This window comes from Eupeodes corollae, chromosome 3 (assembly GCF_945859685.1).
Source record: "Eupeodes corollae chromosome 3, idEupCoro1.1, whole genome shotgun sequence".
Taxonomy (NCBI): domain Eukaryota; kingdom Metazoa; phylum Arthropoda; class Insecta; order Diptera; family Syrphidae; genus Eupeodes; species Eupeodes corollae.
The window spans coordinates 81,355,474-81,378,189 of NC_079149.1; the positions used below are offsets into that span (position 1 = coordinate 81,355,474).

General features: G+C 37.3%; 1 protein-coding gene across 1 annotated transcript in view; it reads right to left on the reverse strand.

Annotated features, from left to right (window-relative positions):
- LOC129952610 (lachesin) overlaps window positions 1-22,716 on the reverse strand; it is a 59,058-nt gene that overhangs the window by 28,514 nt on the left and 7,828 nt on the right. The window contains exons 2-3 of the mRNA XM_056065296.1: window positions 11,349-11,424; window positions 11,018-11,136 (exon numbers count right to left, since the gene is read on the reverse strand). Coding sequence (XP_055921271.1) covers window positions 11,018-11,136; window positions 11,349-11,418 — 189 coding nt within the window. The 5' untranslated portion in view covers window positions 11,419-11,424. The remainder of the gene's footprint in view (window positions 1-11,017; window positions 11,137-11,348; window positions 11,425-22,716) is intronic.

Sequence of the window (22,716 nt, forward strand, 5' to 3'; positions counted from 1 at the left end):
AAATTGTTTGCCATAAGAATAAATTACACATATGATTTATATTTGTTCTTGAAAACCACACTGATTACTAATTGATAGGCCTTCATGGCCACCAACAAGCAGTGCCCATCTGGATCTATTTCTAATGTACTCAAGACTGAAAATCACCGACAAGGTGGTAAAGGACCTAACTATTTACTGAAGATCCACTGCGGTTTAATTACTATAATTCAGCTTTCGAGCAAGCAAAAGTAAGGACCGTTGTGGTTTTACAACTCCACGTGACCCAGCCATCTTAGTTGTTGGACTTTTATCCTTCTGGCCAAGTCTACGTCGTTTTACAGCCCATACAGCTCGTCATTCCATGTTCTCCTCCACTCCCCTTCAATGCATACGGGACCGTAGTTCACACGAAGAACTTTTCTCTTCAACCGACCCAAGGTGCTTTCATCCGCTTTTGTCATAGTACATGCTTCTGCACAGGGGTCTTATATAGAGACAGTTCGGTCCTTCAAGAGAGGACTTTTCCACTCAATTGCTTTCTTAGCCCAAAGAAACAGCGATTAGCAAGAGTTATTCTTCGTTTAATCTCAGCGCTGGTGTTGTTTACAGCGGAGCCTAGGTAGACGAAGTCCTTGACTACCCCAAAGTTAAGTCTGTCGATTGTGACGTTTTGACCAAGACGTCAGTGTTGAAGGTCCTTTCTTTACGACAGCATGTAATTTGTTTTGCCCTCATTAACCGTTAAACCTATTTTTGCCGCCTCTGCCGCAATACTCATGAATATGTCTATGTCATTAGCATATGCTTGTAATTGGACAGACTTTTCAAAGATAGTGTCTCTAGTGTTGACGTGTGAGCTCTGCACTATTCTTTCAAGCACGATGTTAAAAAAATAGCATGGCAGCGCATCACCTTGTCTAAAATCTTTTTTTGACATCAAAAGGTTCTGTTAAGTTGTTTCCAACCTTTAATGAGCATCGTGAATTCTACATGGTCATCCTGCACAAACGGACGAGTTTGGCAGGGATGCCAAAACTTGACATGGCTCTTTACAGCTAATCCCTGCAGATGCTGTCACATGTGGCCTTGAAATCAATGAAAAGATGGTGTATGTCGATTTATGTTCTTGGGTTTTTTTAAAGGATCTGCCGTAATGTGAATATTTGATCAACTTTGTTGGACTTTGATGGACTTTCCTGGTCTAAAACCACACTGTTAAGGACCTATCACGTTGTTGACGATGGGCTTTAGACATTCACATATCACGGCAGAGAAGATTTTGATGTTAAGTAGAGTGATTCCTCTATCGTTGGTGCAGTTTAGAGAGTCTCCTTTTTTAAGGATCGGGCAAACAATACTGAGGTTCCATTCATGGGGCATGCTTCCTTCCCACTAAATCTTACAGATGAGTTGGTGCATGCTCCTAACCAAATTATCCTAAGCTGCTTTAAAGAGCTCGGCATTGAAGCTTTGTTAGACTTCAGCTTAGATATGGTAATTTTTACTTCGTCTTAGTCGGGAGGACGGGATTGTTGGCTTTCGTCGTCAATGTTGAACGGATCATCCTGCCTGACAGGGAAATTCGGTTCGTCGTCGCCAGCCGTTATACAGTCTGCAGAAGTGGTCCTTCCATATCCTCAGCATTAACTTAACGGTTCCGCTATGATGTTTCCACTTTCGTCTTTTCAGCCTTCGGTTCTAGGTTTATGTACTTGTGAATTTCGTTTCACCTGTTCATAAAACTTTTGAACTTCATTCCTGCTTTTAAACCTCTCAACATCTTCGACCGCACGCTTCTCATTTTATTACATAAATATGCCAAAGACGACCAAAAATATGAAGACAGAATGCAAAAATGAATGCTTGGGGGGATATATCCTTTGTCTTGGGAAGGCCTTGTAGGTTTATGACTATGGAATGATTAAACCTGAATTGGTGACAGTAACATTTGGCATTTTCAGTGGAAGAGTGCCAAAATAAATGGATCACGCTCCGAAACTCTTTTCGGTCTTATTTTCGCGCCGAAAATAGTGTGCCGAGTGGTTCTGGAGCTACAACCAGATTCACTTTGAATCCCTTGAATTTGTAATACCCTACATGAGGATTTCAGATGACTAAGTAACATCGGAATCTGATAAAATAGAGATGATATTTTTTTCAATTTTAGTGACTGTGGTAATTAAAGCTAAAACCAACTCAATCTATCTAACTCGGAATTCATTGGAGTGGGAACTGAATCGCATATTCCCAAGATAAGAACCCAAAAGATGCATATTGAAGAGCAGAGTACCGAAAGCAATTGAAAATACGGAGTTGAAAAGCCCGGTATTGGAATATAGTCCGCAAAGAGTAATAAGGTTCCGATTGAAGATACTGGCCATTTTGGGTGGGGAAATGGCCGAGATATTGGTTGGTACTGAAAAATGAGTTTGAATTTAACAGCTCAGGCCTGTAAGGAGCGATTTATCCGGCTTCCCTTCCTTGGAGTTATGCTAAGGATCTGGCTCTCCAGGTTGGAGGTAGTGCCGTCAGGGTGACATCCTGGCCACGTAAAAAGTACCTTATTTGCGAAGCACTAACAAGCTTTGGATACGGACGAATTCCCTGTTGACAACCCATGCAAACGAAATAAGGACAACGAACTTCGGATCTGTACCTGGAATGTTAGGTCCCTTAACAATTAGCGGAAGCAACTGCTGAAAAGCAGATATTACCGCCATCCAAGAAATGCGATGGGATGGACCGCGATGTATAATACGGCGACTGCTACCGAGAACAAAGACAGCGTCTATTTGGGTGTGGATTTGTTGTTGAAACTAGACTCTGACAAAAAGTCCTGAGTTTTAATAGTGTGAGCGAGCGCATCACGAAAATCCGCATCAAGGCTAAATTAGACAACATAAGCCTAATATACGCGCATGACCCAACAGAGGAGAAAGATGAAGACAACAAGTACATATTCTTTGAGCTCTTGGACAAGACATATGAACACTGCCCTGGCTATGACGTTAAAATTCTCTTAAGAGATTTTAATACCAAGATAGGAAGAGAAGACATCTTTTGTTGCACAATCGGGAGATACAGCCTGGTAGCTAGTACGCAGTTCGCACATCTCAATATCCACAAGGGGACATGGAAATCTCCTGATCAATCAACCATCAACCAGATTGACCACATTGCGATTGACTACGTCACTTCTCCAGTATACAGGATATCCGAACTTTCCGAGGGGCCAACATTGACTCCAACCACTACCTAGAAGTACTGTAAGAAGATTCGAAGAAGAGCGCGATCGAGGATATAGAGGGATGTCACAACAGGAATGAGGTTCGTAAATTTTATCAAAAGGTAAAAAAAATCTCCCAAGGGTACCTGCCACGAACCGAAGCCTGTAAGGACGTTCAGGGGAACATCGTAGTGGAACCGCAGTCTATGTTGAGAATATGGAAAGACCACTTCTCCAAATTATATAACGGCGATGACGAACCGAATTCCACTGTAAGGGAGATAAAACCACTCAATCTAGGTTCTAGACAAGGCTATTCACTGTCATGCGAGTTCTTCAACATCGTTCGGGGAAGAATTGTGCAAAACTCAACCGTCAATACTAGAGGCCTAATCTTTGAAAGGTCCATCCAATTACTCGGATGCGCAGATGATATTTATATAAATGGAAGATCAAAGCGTGATGTCAGTGGAGCGTTTTTGAGCACTGCGACGGAAGCGAAGAAGATGGGTTTAGTAGTCAATGAGGGCAAGACCAAGTGTATGCTGCAGAGTTAAAGTCCAACGGCTTAGATGGCTAGGTCATGTAGAGCAAATGTCTTCGAATTCAATCGCGAGGGACGGCGGCGCAGTAGAAGAAGACCATGACCCAGGTGGCGCACTCAGGTGGGTGAAGACCTCAAACAAGTTGGCGTGCGAAACTGGAGACAACTAGCTAGGGAGCGAGCTGGCTGGAGACGCATGTTGGTTGAGGCCGAGGTATGCCCCAGACTGTAGCGCCACCTTAAGTAAGTAAGTAAGAGTGCCAAAGTAAATAAACCACGTACCGAAACTCTTTACGGTCTTTTTTTCGCGCCGAAAATAGTGTGCCGAGTAGTTCTGGAGCTACAACCCCGGTACGATGGATTCACTTTGAATCGCTTAAATTTTTAATACCTTACATAAGGATTCCGGATGAGTAATTAATATCGGGATCTGATAAAATAGACAAAATAATATTTTAGTTTTAATTTTAGTGATTGTGATTATTATAAACAAAAACAACCCAATCTATCGAACCCGGAATTCATTGACGTGGGAAGATAAGACCCAAAAGTACTGAAAGCTGTTCATGGAGAACGTCACACTCCAGGTATTGGAATTTAGTCCGCAAAGAGTTATACGGTTCCAATCGAAAATTAAGGCCATTTTGGGCGAGGAATTTGCCAAGAACTTGGCTAGTACTGAAACATGAGTTAGAATTTCCTTTTTTTTCTGAGTTAACGTGATATTTTCTGTATTGAAGTGATGTTTTTTTTAGGATTTGTCAATTCCTCGCAAGAGGCAGTACCCGTGAAAAAAAGTAAGGTATCACAGGCAGGGATTGAACCCAAGACCCCTTGCATGACAGTCCAACGCACTATAAACATCACGCTACGGGTACTACTCGCTCGTTATTACAATAACCAAAAAGCCAGTAGTAGACTTGGTGGGAACTAGCATCGAGTTGTGAGAATAGTGCCTGTCTACACGCGTTGTGCCACAACGTTGTGACGAGAGTTTGTGGGCAAGATAGGAGCTCAGTAAAGGCGCGGGATGCTCATGACAAAAATTGAATTATCTGCTTGGCAGTACAGTTCTTTTCTCATTTCGTTCCGAATTTCTCATTATTTTCTGTTCGTCGGTGCGAGAGGTATACTTGTTTTGCTCTCCGGCTTTGCACATATATTTAGAAATAACAGTTGAATTTCATTTTAAAAATTTTGGGACTTGTAAAGTAAAAGTGTAGAAATACATTATTAATGTAAGTATATTTAAACCACATATGTTAATTCGTTGTTTTGTTTAATAAAATTGAATTATCTTTAATTTTTCTTTTAGGAAAATGTCGACAAAGGAACAAACAAAAAATTTAATTGAAGCATTTGGGGACTACCCGAATTTTTACAATGCATAGCATGATTATATACTAATCGGCTGGAGCCAGAAAAAAGTATGCAAGAACTTTTTTAAGGCTTCAAATTTTCAAGCCGAACGTAGCCCTTAAGGAAATAAAATTAAAATTGAGAATAATTAAGTCTTAATATTGCAAGGAAAAATCCTTGGTGGTTGGGTCAAATAGAAGTGGAGCAGGAATAGAAGAGGTCTACGTTCCTAAACTATGGTGCTTTGACGAACTTCACTACTTGATTGATTTGAATTACGAAACATGCGGAGTTTCTGTAAGTAAACAATTTAGAATATAAGTTCATACGTATGTACATTACATTAATATAACTTCAAATGCATTCACAGAACATCAGTTCAGATTACAGGTTCGATGACGTTTTTTTTTTTAATAAATAATTTTTTTTTTTAATTTCTTTTGGCAAAAGGAAAAGAAAACACCCTGACATCTTCCGCAATTGGTACATTGGCTGCTGCAACAAAATTAAACGAGATGAGAACCAAACAATCTCGGGAATCAAGCCTGCGTCCATTTTTCAACATGGTTGTAATGGAAATGCGAAGTCTTCCTGAAAAACTGCAGGACGAGATCAAATGGATTATTTTAGATATAATAAAGAATGCGCAGTCAAAAAACTAGTACAACGAGCATGAAAACATGCTCTTTCGACGATGTTTTAATCAGGTCTAGTGGGTGTCAATTTTAATTTTATTTTATATCTTGACGATTCTTCGAATTCTGATGCTCAGAAAATGGAAAAGTTTCCTGTTGATTTCTCGGGAATTAAATTCAATCGACGATATATTTTTCTTCGTTTCCGCCTTATAGTAGTAGCACTTTAACTCCTCCTGGAGCATAGGGCGGCAACCAGTTCCTTCCATCTCTCTCTATTCCTAGCACGATACCTCAGCTTGGACCACGTCTCCAATTTTTGGGACCTAGCTTCCTTCATGATAGATGATCTCCATGTTTCGTTTGGTCTTCCAGGCCGCCTTCAACCTTGAGGATTCCATTAAAAGCACTTCTTGGCTATGGTGTCGAGCTTTATTTATTCTAATGGTGACATCCAGGTCCGTTCCACCATCGAGTGCCAAATAGCTTCCCAGATAGTTGAAGTGGGTGACCTCTTCTACTGCCACTTGTCTCACAATAACCTTTTGTTGTTGGTTTCGGCTGGTGTGCATTAACTTATAGTCTTACTGGCATTAATCCTTAAGCCAGCCACCTCCCCATTTTGTTGAAGAGAGTGGCACACTTGGCCTTGGAGACCTCATCTCCATTTCTGTTTGCCATTAAGCATATGTCATCAGCATAGTCCAAATGGCTTAATGTTTCCTTCAGGCGCTTTTGGATACCCAGTCTCTCGTGTTCACCCACCGTAGCAGTCATAACATCATCAATAGCAAGCGAGAACAGAATCGGTGACAATACCTCACAATGTCTTACTCCCTGTCGCATATCAAATGCGTCGGAAAGCTGTGCATTGTGCAAAACGAAACACCTTGCGTTGTTGTTAAACTCTTTTATTATAGCAACAATTTTATCAGGAATGCCTCTAGCAACAAGCGATCCCCAGATAACATTACGACTAACCCGATTGAAGGCCTTTTCAAAATCGACGAACATGAGGCAAAGCGGTGATTGGTGCTTCGACTGTTCAAGAATAATTCGCAAGGTGTAAATGTGGTCGACACATGATCGACCTTTTTAATTTTGAATATATTGGTACTGCTATGGTAGTTCGCCTTCATTTTTGAAATAATCCAAAAAAAAAAAATTGTGTCAGGAACAGTTTCTTGTTGTTCTTCACTTTTTAAAGGAGCAGAAGGGAATTTTCATTTTTGTCAACAAAAATTTGTGAAGAAGGCAGCATGTTCTATCTACCACACACCTGGCCAAAAGTACGATGGTATTAAAACCTTTATAATTATAATAATAGGCACCATCTGTTTATCAGCTCTGAAGGCTGTATTCTTGCCATCTAAGGCACCTAGACATAGACGAAACTGCCATTTGTTTTCGGAACTGTTGACGATTTCTTCTCATTGTCGGATTGTTAATGGCAAATGGAAATATTTTTGAGTAACAATTTAATCAATACTTACTTCAAGATATTTATTCCTCAAGCCCTCGTATATCGCCTTGCAGCAAGCTATCATGTCGATCATCTCTAAGATGGAGATGGTACAACAGTTTAATATTCACCTTTGCTGGGTGCCGGGCCATAGAGACATTCCAGGTAAATGTAAGGCAGATGAATTTGCCAGAAACGGTACAATGCAGCCCAATGCAAACACCAGGTTGAACAACATTGCCACGTGTCAGATCACAAAAAACATCTGGCAAACATTAGATTTAAAACGTTCAAGGTGCTTACTATCTCTGAGCAGATCGCATATAAGCTCAATAATAGGTGTTATAACCGGACACTGTCTAATAGGAAAGCACGATACGCGACTATGAGTATTCTCAAATTACTTTTGCAGAAGCTGTATGGACGAGGAAGAGGAGAAAATAGTTCTTCACCATCTCTGTACATGCCCTGCTCTAGCTCAAAAACGTAAGAATTACCTAGGAGAATTCTTCTTTAACGATCTAAACAAACTAAATCATATCATAGCATAATCAGCCTCTCACGTTTCGAAAGAGACTCAAACTGGTTCCTTTGAGCTTAGGAGGAAGCCTCAAGATACATGTGATATCACAATGGGCCATTAAAGTGGCCCAAGTGTGTCCGTTTCCATCATGGACAGCCACTTTAACCTAACGTATGTTTTGTTCTTTTTTGTTTACTTTTTTATAAGTATTGTTCTTCGTTTCGTTTGCCTTTTTTAGCGCATATAACTCTATTTTTCTATCCGACGACGCATGTATTAGGTGCATAGAAGCACACGAAAAAAAGAATTGGCGCGGTATTCTTACACGGCTTTTGGGACGTAATTTTGTTTCTTGCTCGTCAAAACTTTTCTTTTCGCGGCCATAGAGAGGACTTGTCATCGGACAATAGAGGCAATTTCTTGGAATTGGTGAAACTTATATCCAAATATGACCCAGTTTTGAAGGAACATTTGTTTAAAATCGAACATTCAATAGGCGATAAGACACGAGTCAGCTCATATTGGTTAAAGAATATACAAAATTAATTCATAAGCAACCAGGCGAATATTTTCGACACCACACCTGATAAATAACACATTGACCAATTGAGCGAGGGTATTAGATACGTTCACATCCAGGACGGTAAGGTTGGGGTGAGGGAATCCCTTCTTGGGGGTTTTCTACTCTTGAACTCCTTTGTGATCCTCAAAAGAAAAATTTGGATACCAGTGCAGAGGTGTGGCAACCATACTTTTATATGCTGTATGCGACTTAACGTCTTGTTATTGTGTTATCTTTCATTCTGGTGCACAGTTTTCTGTAAATTCGACGCTACCTTAAAGTATCATGAGTGCTTCTGTTCTTGAAAGCGTAAATGATTCTTTCGCACTCGTGCAGTTGCAAGAGTTCTTAAAGACATTGAGATACACAAATCCACTGGCCCGGTTAGTGTCTCCCCAATTGTTCTGAAGAGGTGTTCTTCATCGCTAGCAAACCCACTGTGTAAACTTTTCCATATTTCCTACACTACAGGTCTCTTTCCGACCGGTTAGAAAATAGTATTTGTCCAGCATGTCCCTAAAAAAGGCGAATTTTCCTCTCCCCTTTACTATCGTTCAATAGCACTCACGTCCCTTCTTTCCAAGGTCATGGAAACGCTGATTAATTATCAGCTTAAGAAATATCTTGAAGAACGCAAGCTTCTTAGTGACCGGCAGTATGGCTTTCGTAGCAATAGGTCCACTGGTGATCTCACGGTTTATCTCACCGAACAGTCGAACAAATCTTTACATAGTTTTGGAGAAAGTAAGATTATTGTACTTGATATTTCAAAACCATTTGATAGAGTTTGGCACCAAGCTCTCTTATAGAAAATGCGTGCTTTTGGTATTGATGATTCTAGTTGGATCTAAATTACCTTTCTAACCGTTCAACACAAGTTGTACTGGATGGTTCTAAGCCTAAAATTCATAAAATAAATGCTGGTATTCCCAGGGCTCCCTTTTAATTCCGACTTTGTTCCTTATATTCATAAATGATCTCATGTCTACCGCTTCTAATCCATTTAACTGTTTCGCTGACGACAGTACCCTCAGCTTCTCATACTCATTTCTAGATTCACATCCTTGTCCTTCGGATTTGAAATATGAACGGCGTATGATAAGATTTTTTAATTCTGATCCTGACACCATTGTCTATTGGGGTGTCAGAAACCGTGTAGAATTTAATGCTTCGAAAACTCATTGCTGTCTCCTGTGCGTCCAGTCCTGTCGTTAAAGCCTAACACATCCCCGATACCACTATTTATGAGTGGCACTTGCATCAAGCAAACTAATCAACTGTCAGTATTTAGTATGTGTATCACAGATCACCTTTTATGGAATGATCATATATTTGATATTGCCAAAAATGCTGCCAGGTGCTTAGGACAGTGCAAGAAATTTTTCACTGTAATTTACAAAGCCTTCATCCGTCCCAAGCTTGAATATAATTCGCATGTCTGGGCAGGTGCTCTTAAAACAAGTTTAAATCTCTTGGACAGAATAAAATAAGGGCTTTAAAACTGATAGGCGATAGAATGTGGAATGCTTTAGCCAACTCTGTTTTTCCCTCCCATTTTGATGTTCAGAACTTGAAGACCAATGCGCACCGGTATCTCCTTTTAAATCCTTAATTATATGCCCAAGAATTATCTAGGATCAAAAAAGAGCCAAAATAGGTTGACTAGTCTGGCTTTACTTTCAATCGAAAATTAGCACACACAAAATATAGATTTTGGTGATATTATAATCGAAACATTCTTTATTCGTGTTTTTCATTAAATTTTTCCAGAATATAAACTTGCTTCATCGCCCCGGGCTCCACTGCCTCTTAGTCCACCCTTGCTGCAAACATAGATACTCCCATTCTCTTCCGTCTGTACATCTCTCTATTTATTCAGAATGATTTTGGCTGGATTCCCGAACCCCTGACTCTTTAATATATTCACCCCTTCGATATCAAGATTAAGCTTTCCATAAATTCTTGGTTTCTATGAGATATATATAATCTATACTAACTAAACCGTCGAAGCTTTCCTATGTTTCTGACATATTGTTCTTTTCGGTTGTTTTATTCTTTTTGGGTTTGTTTGGATTCTGAATGAGAAATCTTTCTAAGATTTTACAGGATTTCGTTTAGGTTTAAAATCGGCTTATCGACCTACAGGTTTGACTAAGACTGGATTGTCAATTTTCAGGATTTGTTTTTCGACCTATCTATGTTAAGGTTCGGTTAAGATTAATGTATCAATCTTAGGATTCGGTTAGTATCTATTTATTGGCCTTACGGTTTCGGTATAAGTATTGGTTCATTTATCTTTAGAATTTCAATGTTGGTTACAGTGTTTTTAATATTCTGTTGGAATGGACCTTGAAAAGTCTATGATCATGCACCAAATTGTGATTGGAAATTAGTTCAGCGTTCAATAAATTTAACCTTATTGGATTTTGTACTCCGCTCCAGGGACCATGTTAATAAAAAATAATTTTCATTAATGTACATTGAGAAAAACAAATTTCTGAGAACGATTTTTTGATAAAATTTCTTGTTGAATAAATAATTTGACTCTCAAACCTAAATTGATGTAACCATAAATGGAAGTATTTAAAAGATATGTCTTCTGTTAATATCATTATCATTTTTGGACGCAGGAAACAAAACGGATAGAAGTTCAAATCGTAATAATTTTTAGTTAAGTTAAAAGCCGTTACAAAATATTGGTAATTATATAAAAAATAAACTTACCCGATATTGTCCTAAATTGTTAACTATGCAGATAAATGACACATCACGTCCTTGTGGAACAGTTATATTTGACATCTCGGACAAAAACACGGGCTCTACGTCATTTCCTTTATTTTGAGCTAAGCAAAAATGTATTTATTTTTTTAAATAAAAGCATTGAGAAAGTAAAGGCTAGTTTTGCAAAAGTGGTAATATTTGTTGCCGTTAATCGGTAAAAGGTATGTTGTGGATAAAACTTAAAGCCACTTTTTTGCAAATGAAACCAAATCCCAATTCATAATTTCTGGAATTAGGTCCCTAGCCCAAAGCAGTATTTATTTTCTCTACTTACCACACACAAAAATACTGGAAGGGTCCAATAAAATCACCAGCAACGTAAACGTGTGTTTTGAGAAACCCATTGTTTTCTAGAAAATAAAATAAAGATTAAATTTAAAACCAATATTAGTAATGCAATAAGTATATTTAAGTGATTTTAAAACTGTTTTCAACTAGGTACACGATTTTTCATAACTACCTAGTCGTGCCAAAACTTCAAGACCTTGCTACTCAAGACATCCATTTGATATGAAATGGTTATCTTATTTTTCCAATTATTTATTTAGTAAGCAATGAATGTTGTATCTGTTGCGTGATGATAAGGGCGTAGGACTGTCACGCTAGAGGTCTTGGGTTCAATCCCTGCTTGGACAATCTAAAGGTTTTACTCTTTTAAGAGTAATTCTTGTAATGAAAAGTTCTTTCAAAATAGACGTTCAGATTCGGCTTAAAATTTAAGGTCGCCTCCATCCCTGAAAGCATAACTCACACACTGGAACGGTGGAGAGTTGTAAGTCACTAGGAGGACCTCTACGGTTCTCTACGAATTGTTGAGCCACCGAATTAAGTATTTTATAAACACCAATAATTGGGTTCAGTTTCGCTTCTGCTACCATAGAATGATGATAGAATCAAAAAAGTTGCAGAACACTGGTTCTGGGAAATTTTCTTCTTTTAAAAACCACTGGGAGCCACAATAATGTTCGGGAAACAGCCTCGCTAGTTTGCAATGTCTTTAAGATTTACTGACTTCCGAAAATGTAATCGCCCATCCGCTGCCTATATTTCACTGCTTATGAAAGCAGTACTGGAATAAATACAACTAAAACTCCTTCGATACAATTTATGTGACATCATTATACAAATCAAACCAAACCTGTTGTTTTAAGAGTCAAACGTAACCATTACCACCGTTCTGTAATGGTTTGATTGAAAGTCTCACTCCAACGTGTCAAATCTCTCCATTTTTAGAAACGATTGTAAAAAGTTGTACCATAAATATGTGGGAGAGGATTGTAAACGGTTTGACAAAAACCCTTTTAAATGAAGATAGACACATTCTTTTATAGAATTTATGTAAGACAAACAAAACCAAGACAACGAAAAAGTGTTCTAGAAGCAGATTAAGATTGGCTCCATATTTTAAACCTTAAAATTATTTTGCTATCCATATTTTCATTTTAAGTCTGAAAAAGTGTGTTCAGACAAAGACACATTTCAAAAACATTGAAGAAACTCTTCAGAGTTTGTACCGTTCAAATAATGCCCTACTGAACCGAAAGAGCTCTGCTCTGCCTTGTGCAAAACGTCCCGATTGTACATCTACCTACCTACCATCTGACGTGGTAGATTAGCGGAATTGCCAATCTATCCTGTATCAGACCGTATCTATCTAAAAAGAGGAATGCCTTTCATGGAATGAAACCGCTCAAGCGTGTACCTTCAAAATACTCGTCGTTCGGATAGAAGACACTGAAAATTAAATTGTTGGTCGAAGACATAGCTCTTGCAATGTGACCTCGAACGAGTTTTATCACGAAATTGTCAATTCTGTAATGCACGAAAGTAGATTCGGCAGTTCGATATGAACCGGTACAGCGTCGTTAACACTGCCGCTCGAACACCCGAAACTTCTCCATCTGGGAAGGGGCAACGTTGAACCACACAGGACAATCATAAACGATCATCGGCCGTATGAGCGCTATGTAGAAAATTACCTTCACGCCGACTGCTGTAAAACAACCGTTTCGTCAGAGTGAAGGCTTCTCTGGCCCTGGTCAGAGCAGCATTTATATGTCTGTCGAAATATAAATACTGATATAACTAGCTACCGAGCCGAGATCAACGATGACCATTTAGCACGTACCCCTCGTGGCCCTAGCCAACGGAGTCCAACACACTAACCATCATGCCACGGGTACAACAATATTATTCGATTGATAAAAATGTAAGAAACAAAGAATTTAAAGATAAAATATTATTTAATCATACGTAGAAATCCAACAATAAAAGAGGACTCATTGTTCTGTGTAATGGATATTTTCAAAATAGATTATTACAAAATTTCGAGATTTTTCAGCTAGAAGTTGTACATACACATAGTCCAAAAAGTCTGCGTATAGCAGCTTTCATTTTTTTGATTCTGAGATAAAATATTTACTATAACAATAAATTAAAAAGAAGTATTTTGAAAATCACAATCTCATTTTTTTAAAAACCGGATCCAAATGGCTCGGAGCCAATTGGCTCAGTCGTGTTTGTCCAGCTTAAGCCAACTCGGTCAGCTTGGAATGGAGCAATAAATATAAAATTGATAAAATTGAGTGATTCTTAAATACCATTGGAAAATAAGATTTTTTATTCTGAGAATTTGCTATTTTTTCTACCAAAAAAATAAATCCAATAAAACAGAATGACATACAAATTTTTACTAATAGATGTTCTTTTCCCACATTTTTATTTTTTTTTAATTGCCTTGAATGTTTTTCCTGCTTTTAGGAGACTCTAATAAAGGACGAAGAAAAATAGGAAAAGATTGTTACCTCTTCCACTTGGAGAAAACAAAACTAGTGGTGCTGTCCTAAACAAAAGTAATTTCGATGGAGATACGCTTAAAAATAAAGAGGCACTCAAAATATTCGAATTCATCGAGTGTGAGCAAGGCTTGTTAGGAGCCCACCACGCCGGAGGAAATCCCGAGCACATAAGATACATTCCCCATTCGAAGAATTCGGAGACAAAACATACCCAAATCAACGGGTGTCTATCCATTTTGGACAAAGCATTTGGCGGAAAGTCCAAAATTTGGACTGCCAACAACTGTCCTTTGTACCTCCAGATGAGGCTACCTGAGCAACGCATGGAGCCCTGGAATGAAATGAGTCCAAAACGCTGGCAAAGTGGTTCAAAGAGAACTAATTATAAAGGACCAGACCATGCTACAAGCCGGAGTTTTACACAACAGGACCCGCGTAACCAGTTTTCCTAGGCCAAAAGTGTAGAAGCGTGGACATGCTAAAGTCATGCAGGCCTCTACAGATTAATATTAGTAATAGCCAAGGAGTGCATTGTATCGAAGTCGGCAGTTGAGAGAGTTCAACGGGGAGAAGAGCTTACAGGTTGTTGAGCAGGAGGACATCAAGCTATAAAGTCCATTTCCTAGAAAAATGTTGCACACAACTAAATTCGCTTGTCGTCCTGCTTTCTCAAAACTTGCCGTTCGGATTCGGCTTAAAACTGTAGGTCCCCCCCATCTCTGACATCAGTACTCGCACACGGAAATGGTTTAGAGTTGTAAGTCACTAGGCCCTAGTTCTTAACGGACCGTTGCACCACCCAAGTATCGTGAAACATTACTCACCCACCTCAGTTTCGAACTTATCACCGTTAACTCAAAAACATAAAACTTCTTCTGGACCAAGGAAAAAGGCGAACCAAAAAAAATCTCCTAAACTGGCAGAAGGAAATACCTTCTTAAAACAGGACTTACCAAGGTCGGCGACTTAAAATGGTATCGGTGCGTTGAATACGTTGGAAAGGTGATTGAGCTGAAGGTAAATGTTTAGGTATAAACTTTAATGAAGAGAGCAGTACAAGAAATAAATCGTCAAATTGATGATTTAAATTATTTGATTTTATATTTTTGTCTGTGAATTATTTTTATATATTGACACGTTTTTTGATATGATTAATTTTTAAAACAGATAAGATCATGCGAACAAATAGATTTTAATTTAAATTCTTTAGTTTATCATGGTCATTTAGTTATTATTTTAACTTTAAATAAAACATTAGCTATCAGGGCTTAGACTAGTTTATATAAGAGAATGGTGAAAATATATAAGCATTTCAAAAAATTCCCGGAATTTGGTGTATGGATTGGTCAACTCCATGTTTGCGCTAAAAACTTGTAGGGAAGAAGGAATGTGATTGAATTGTAGTAAGTACCTTCTACATACCAATAACATTCCTTCATTACCATCAGGAACATGTCTTTATATCTATCTGCATATTATATCTGCATTCTTTATTCGTTTTAGACACCCTTCTTAACTGCACAACCAATGGGCGATCGCTTTACAATTTAAACATTCATGTTTTGCCTCTTTCTTATCTTCAGATAATTTATTTTGCATCCTGGTTCTTCCAATATAAAATTAAAATAAATCTTTCCAAAGGAAAAAGCTTTGAACGAACTAGTTGAATACACAAACAATTGTTTTCGTTAAGTATGTTTACAAGTATTTTCCATTTTTGGGATGAGTTGTCCTAGGATGAGTTGTGTCTTGGGATGAAACTAGCTTACCGACAAAAAATGATGTGTATTCGATAAGTTCATTCAAATACACAAACCATTTCCCTGGACATGATATTTTCCGAGTATTTCATATTTTTATTGTAATAAAAAGTTAAGTTTTTTCAATAAATTTTAAATTAATATTCAACAAAATGCATTTCGCATAGTCTACGGAAAATTCTCTATATTTCGACACCTTGTTTGTTTAAGTTAGTTCCGTATAAGAGCCCAAAAACAGAGACATGCTAACGAATTAATATGTATGATGATGATTCGTCTAGACTAATTTGTTATTCAATCACTGAACAACTGCATACCAAAAATATTTTTAAGAAAAAATGGAAAATAAGTATAATTATATAAAAAAAATTATTTGAATAAAACCGGTCCACCGATTTTGAAGCAAAAAAATTGAAAAATGGAGGTTTTTTGACTAATCAAATGGTATTTACATCTTTGAAGACAAACTTATTTTACAGGTATATTTTTAAAGCTTAGTACTTTTTTAAACAGACTCTTTGCATAAAGGAGTAAGTTCGTGCGATCCAGTCGTGCATTTCATTTTAGATACAGGAGCGAGTCTCCATAGGAAGTTATTATAATGTTCCCGATTTGTCGAATTAAAAATGTTGACATTTCTCGACGTTTCAAGGTTCCTATAATCTCAATAAAAGATTTTAAGAGAGATCTATGTGCATGCATGTGTACGAACGTTCGTACTTCCTTACGTTCGAGAAGCTTTTTTTGTCGTCCTTATCTCATGAATCAGTAGAGATATCGACTTCAAATAAATTTTGTTATACAGATAATAACAGTTGCAAAAAGAACTTTAAAAATATGTATTTTGAGTTTTTTTCCATATCAATTTAAAAAAAAAGTGACAATTTTGGTTGACACAAAGTACCTATCTCAAGAACCAATATTGCTAGTGACTTGAATTGAATTTTACTACTGTGACGTAATACCAGACTGATATAATTTTGAAGAAAAAATCAATTAACGTTTTTTTTTTATAAATTCAACAATAATTTTCATTAATTTTCGACTTAAATATGTCAAAATATGAAACTAATTTCATCTAAAAAAATATAGTTTTCAATATTCAGTAAAATTTTGGGAAAGATCTATTTGCTAGTTTTTTTTACAAACACACAAATTACTAAAACTTGTTAAAAAAATTATTTTAAGCTCAAATATCTTTTCGAAAATTTGAGATGTTGGCGCCATTCAACAATATTTTGAACAAAATCGATTTGACAGTTTTTTTTTACAAAAAATTACTGAAAATTAGTAAAAATTATTTTTCCACTCAAATATCTTTTAAAAATTTGAGATAATCTCATCTTAAGAATTCAGTAATTGTTTATAAATTATTAAAGTCTACAAAAAATGGTACGGAAAATTATAAAAATTTTGGTGTTCGATTTTCAATATTGACTTCAAATGAATTAATTCCTAGAAAAAAAACAACATGTACATGGTCCATACACTGCCAGTCAAAAGGTTAGAAGCAGTCATTTTAGAGAAGTAAAATTGATATTTCTTCCCTTACATAATGGTTTAGAAAAAAAAAACATCTATGGTAAATGAGAGACTATTTTGTTACCAATAAAATTTGGGTAAAGGAAAGATTTAGCTAACGAAACTTTTATGACACATTGTTAATTTTTTCATATTTATTTTATTTTATTTTTAATATGTCAAAGACACAGTGTGAGCATTAGGAAAGATAGAGCGTGGGAAGGCGTTCCACATTCGCGTAGTATGGCTAAAAAATGAATCTCTGTACTTCATAGTACGGTCGACGTTGCGCTCAAGGGTAAACTGATGGGCATTCCTAGAAGCGCGGATATTACGGTTAAATTGTTTATGGGGAGGAATGCAACTGGCTGATTCACTAGAGCATAAATAAATAAATAAATTGGGTGGCGCAACAGTCCGTTTGAGAACTAGGGCCTAGTGACTGACAACTCTTAACCATTTCTGCGTGCAAGTACTGTTGTCAGGAATAGAGGGGACCTACAGTTTTAAGCCGAATCCGAACCGCAAATTTAAGAAAGCACTTTTCATGACAATAATAATTACTCTTGGAAAATTTGTCAATTCCTCTCAAGAGGCAGTACCCGTGAAAAAAAACTTTAGGTGGCATAGGCAGGGATCGAACCCAGACCTCTGGCATGACAGTCCAGCGCACTAACCATCATGCACTAGAGCATAGCCCGTTTAAATAACGGTAAAAAGGGTGAGGCAAGAAACGAGTTGATGATGTTAATGTCACCAATCATTTTAAAAGCTCTTTTTTGAATGCCGTACAAGAGGCTTAAATAAGTTACTGGGGCACCAGCGCCAGCCCAGAGATGAGAGTTATATTGAAGTTTTGGACGTACATTTTATTTAAAGATTGTAGCCAGATCAGACGGAGAGAAAAATTTCTTGGAACGTCTCAAAATACCTAGTCATCTTGCGGTATTTTAGGCAACATCGCGTATGTGATTGCTCCACAAAAGGTGGTTGCTGATGCACATTCCGAAGATGTCGAGATTTTCCGTTTCGTTGATGCAAGTGCCACTCATAGATAGTGGCAAAGAGGGTTTATCTCGCTTTAACGATACAAGACAGCATTGCGTTTTCAAAGCATTAAATTCCACCTGATTTTTTATTCCGCATTATACAATGCTTTGTAGGTCAGAATTTAATGAACTAATCATATTTTGCCGTTGCAGTTCCACATCCGACGAGGAGGGTGGAACGAATATGAAAAGCTAAGAGTGCTATCGTCAGCGATACAATGTATTGGATAAGAAGTAGCAGACAGAAATCATTTATAAATATCAAGTGAAATAATCTTACTTTCTCCAAAACTATGTAAAGATTTGTTCCACTGTTCGGTGAGATGAAACATGAGATCACCAGTGGACCTATTGCTACGAAAGCCGTATTACTGGTCATTAAGAAGCTTCCGTTCCTCAAGATATTTCTTAAGCTGATAATTAATCAGCGTTTCCATGACCTTAGAAAGAAGGGATGTTAGTGCTATCTGTCGGTTATCTGTGGGAGAAGAAGATTCGCCTTGTTTTTGGGATTGGCTGAACAAATGCAGTTTTCCAACTACTCGGAACGAGCCCAGAAGAATAGGATAGATAGAAAAGCTTACGCTGTGGTTTTGCTAGCGTAGAAGAATACCTCTTAATCTCATGTTGAGATCTTTTAGAACTCTCGCCACAGTTCGAGGGGGGAGTCATGACACTATCTGGTAAGGTGGAATTTTCAGCAAACTGCCTTGCAAATAAGTTAGCTTTATCAATAAAGCTAACTAAAGGAGTGTCATTGAGAACAAGTGTAGGAACCGGGGAAGAGGAAAAATTCCTCATGTGTTTTACTAATGACCAAAAATTCTTACTGCCTTTGGTATATTACAGTATTTTTTGGTCATGTAATAATTTGGTCCTTCGAATATAGGCGTTGCAGGCCTTCCTGGCTTGCCCCCATTTGTCAAGAGAGGCCTATGAAGGTGTATTCTTCGATGTGGAGCAAGGGGCAGTTGTGCTTCGACCTTGTTTAAAAACAACCTGATCTTGAAACCAGAAATCGAAGAAGTCTTTTTTCCCTTGCAAGATCGGATTGTTTCGAATTCAATTGTATTAATCGGGATTTCAAAGCGGGAAAGGTAAACAAACTAATGTTTGCAAAAATGCAATTTCGTCACCATCTTAAGATAGCGTTGTTTTTTTTTTGTAGTTAATTATGTTTTGAAAGCTTGGATTTTTTGTTTGTTTTTTTTGCAGTCATTCAGGGGTCCCCCAAGGAATCATTATCTTAACGTTGCATCTTCCGTATTTACATTGTAGGATGAAGGAAAGAGCTAAGAAATTTGCTTAGAAATTTTTGAGGTTGGGTCTGGGAAAAGATTGATAAGACCCAAGCGGGATAATGATAATGGATGATGATAATGATAATGATAATGCAAAAATGGAGCTACCATATCGTAAGGAAAACAGAGACCAACATATTTGCCTTGAAAAATGCCCTTGTATCAGAAAGAAGGTTATTTTCCATTTGTTTAGGGTATTGGTTATAAAGGGATTCCCTTAATTCAGAGAAAGAATTATAGGCGAGAAGATAGTTGTTGTGATCAGTATCAGATTTGGACTGTAAAAAGATCTTCCAAAGCTTGTTACGGGTATTTCTTAGGCTACGGAGCTCTCTGTTGTACCAAGGGGGAGCAGAGATGAAATCTTTTTTTACGAAAGAACGGTACTAATTCTTCAATACAGTATGAGCTAATCAAATAAAACCAATTTGTAAGGGACTCTACTGTTGAGTGGAGGAAACTTAATTCAAAATCGGCTGAGCTAAGAAGATTGTTGAATTTGGAGAAATCATCCCTACGAAAATCATAACAGTAGTTCTCCATTTCAAAAAAGTTTCAAATTCAATGGAGAAGGAGAGATTAAAGGGAGGATGATAGCAATCCAAGGTTGAGAGAAATTGAGGGCTCGCGGAAACAACTCAGTTATCGCAATCAGATGAGAATATGAGATCGAGGTGTCTCTCCATAAAGTTTGCTACTCCATTTAGTTGAAAAAGACCACATTCAGACAGACGATCAATGAACAGCGACTTAGATTCAGAGGAGATGTTAGTTAGAAAGAAGGATGGCTGATCATCTGAGGTGGACCAATTGAGATGGGGACGATTGAAGTCGCCAATAACGATGATCAAATCATTAGTTGCATCTGTTTAAGCAGATAACCGATAGCATTGACACCAGCTTGGTATGCTTTTATTTGTTGGGCTGGTCGAATATAACAGCAAAGGACAAGAAGACAAAACTTAGGGAGTGTAACCTTAGCTGATACACCTTCAAGAGGAATATGGATTAATGAACTTTTAAAATTACTTTTGAAAGCTTAAAGCACACCACGGCCATGTGTATTAATCGCACATTCCACGACATCCGAACGGCTTATTTGAGAAAGCACTTTTCATGACAAGAATTACTCTTAGAAAATTTTTCAATTCCTCGCAGCCATCATGCCACGGGTACTACTCATGTAGTTAATTTTTTTTATAATAATGAAACTGTACTAAACACTTGGTAACCGAGCCAAAATTTGTGACATAATCATTTCAATGGATAAATTTATAAATATATATGAGATCTTTTAAATAAACATAACTTATTGAAATTTATAATACTAAGAGTAAAAGGCAAATGTCTTATTTTCCCTGTGCTACAAGTGACGATTCAAAAAAACATAAAATATTAACAATTAGCAATGAGAAACAATTATTTTGAAAAGATTCATTGAAAGAAGCCAAGTTAAAAAAAAAAACTATCTAATCATTTTTGAGAAAATTCCAATTTTCGATTTTTCACCAAAAAATTATATGTGGACTAAAATTATTATTGGTCCTTAAAAATATTAAAAACAAGTCTAAAGTGAATTAATTTCTTAGTTAATATCATAGTTTTAACTCATTCGACTTAATGCTTTAGGCTCTAGCGGTGAAAACCGACACACAAGCGGACGGAATTTAGCAATTGAAGTGGGTCCTTTTTTTGATTTGCCGTCCATCGTTATGGTGATAAAAATGTTGAGTTCAAAATTTGTTTGTATGTTATACTTGCCGTGTGTTGTTGGGGGGCTTGAAGTTTAAACAAGGAACAATATAGAACACAAATTTTAAAAGGTGTGTTTTTTTGGAAAAAGTGAACTATCATTGATGTTTGAAAGAAGCTAAGTTCTGCCTTATGCAAAAAACCTGAGTAATAGCCTGCCGTCAAACGTAAAAATATCCAACAATATGCCACAGTCACAGGTGCAGTTTAACGACATTACTTTGTTAATATTTTCCTATATAAAGGATTGATTAGCTAGAAGCTTAATAAATCATCTTTGATATTTCCAAGTTATTTTGTGGTAAAATTGTGTATTAATTTTCAACATAACTTGTGTATAATATAAAATTTAAAGAAAAACTCACCTCTTTCGTATATAACTTGGCTACCCCACATTGTATGATGAGCGTTAGCATTACTTCGACCGATAAGGACGATCTTTTGTCTGTCTAATTTGGATGTACAGGGTGTTACCACATTAAATACATTAAAGTTCATAACTCTTAACTATTAAATAGGATCAGGATTCACTTTTATCTATTTCTACAGTCAAAAGTGTTGAATAGTCCTGAGTCCCCAAAACCATGATATTCACGATGCAAGGTTCGTCAGGCCTTCTTCGCTGCTAACTGATCGTAGAATCAGTGGATTCAGAGAGTTGATGTAGTGAAGTGTGTAAATCTGAAGTAAATAACCTGTAACACATCACCCGATCAGCCTAAAATATAGTGATTGTCTTTTAGTGATGGAAATGTGATAAAAAGTAAGCCATTCAGTCAGGCAGTTAGTCAGTCACTCAGTAAGTCACTCACTCAGTCAGTCAGTCAATTAGTCAGTCAGTCTGTCAATAAGTCAGTATGACCGTCTCTCAGCTACTCAGTCAGTCAGTCAGTCAGCAAGTCAGTCAGCCATTTAGTCAGTAAATCAGTTAGACAGTCATTCAGTCATTCACTCAGTCAGTCAGTTAGTCAGTCAATCAGTAAGTCAGTCAGTAAGTCATTTAACTAATTAGTGCGTTAGTCACTCAGTCAGTCAATTAGTCAGTCAGTCACTCAATCAGTAAGTCAATCATTAAGTCAGTTAGTCAGTCAGTCAGTCAATCAGTCAATTAGTTTGTCAGTCAGTCAGTCATTAAGTCAGTCCGTCAGGCAATCAGTCAATCAGTCATTCAATCAGTAAGTCAGTCCGTCAGTCAATCAGACAATCAGTCAGTCAGTCAGTCAGCCAGTCAGTCAGTCAGTCAGTCAGTAAGTCAGTTAGTCAGTAAGTCAGTCCAATAATTAGTCAGTCAGTCAATAAGTCATTCAGGTAGTCAATCAGTCATTCAGTCAGGCAGTCAGTTAGTCAGTCAGTCAATCAGTCATTCAGTCAGGCAGTCAGCTAGTCAGTCAGTAAGTCAGTTAACTAATTAGTGCTTTAGTCAGTCAGTGAGTCATTCAGTCAGTCAGTCAGTCAATTAGT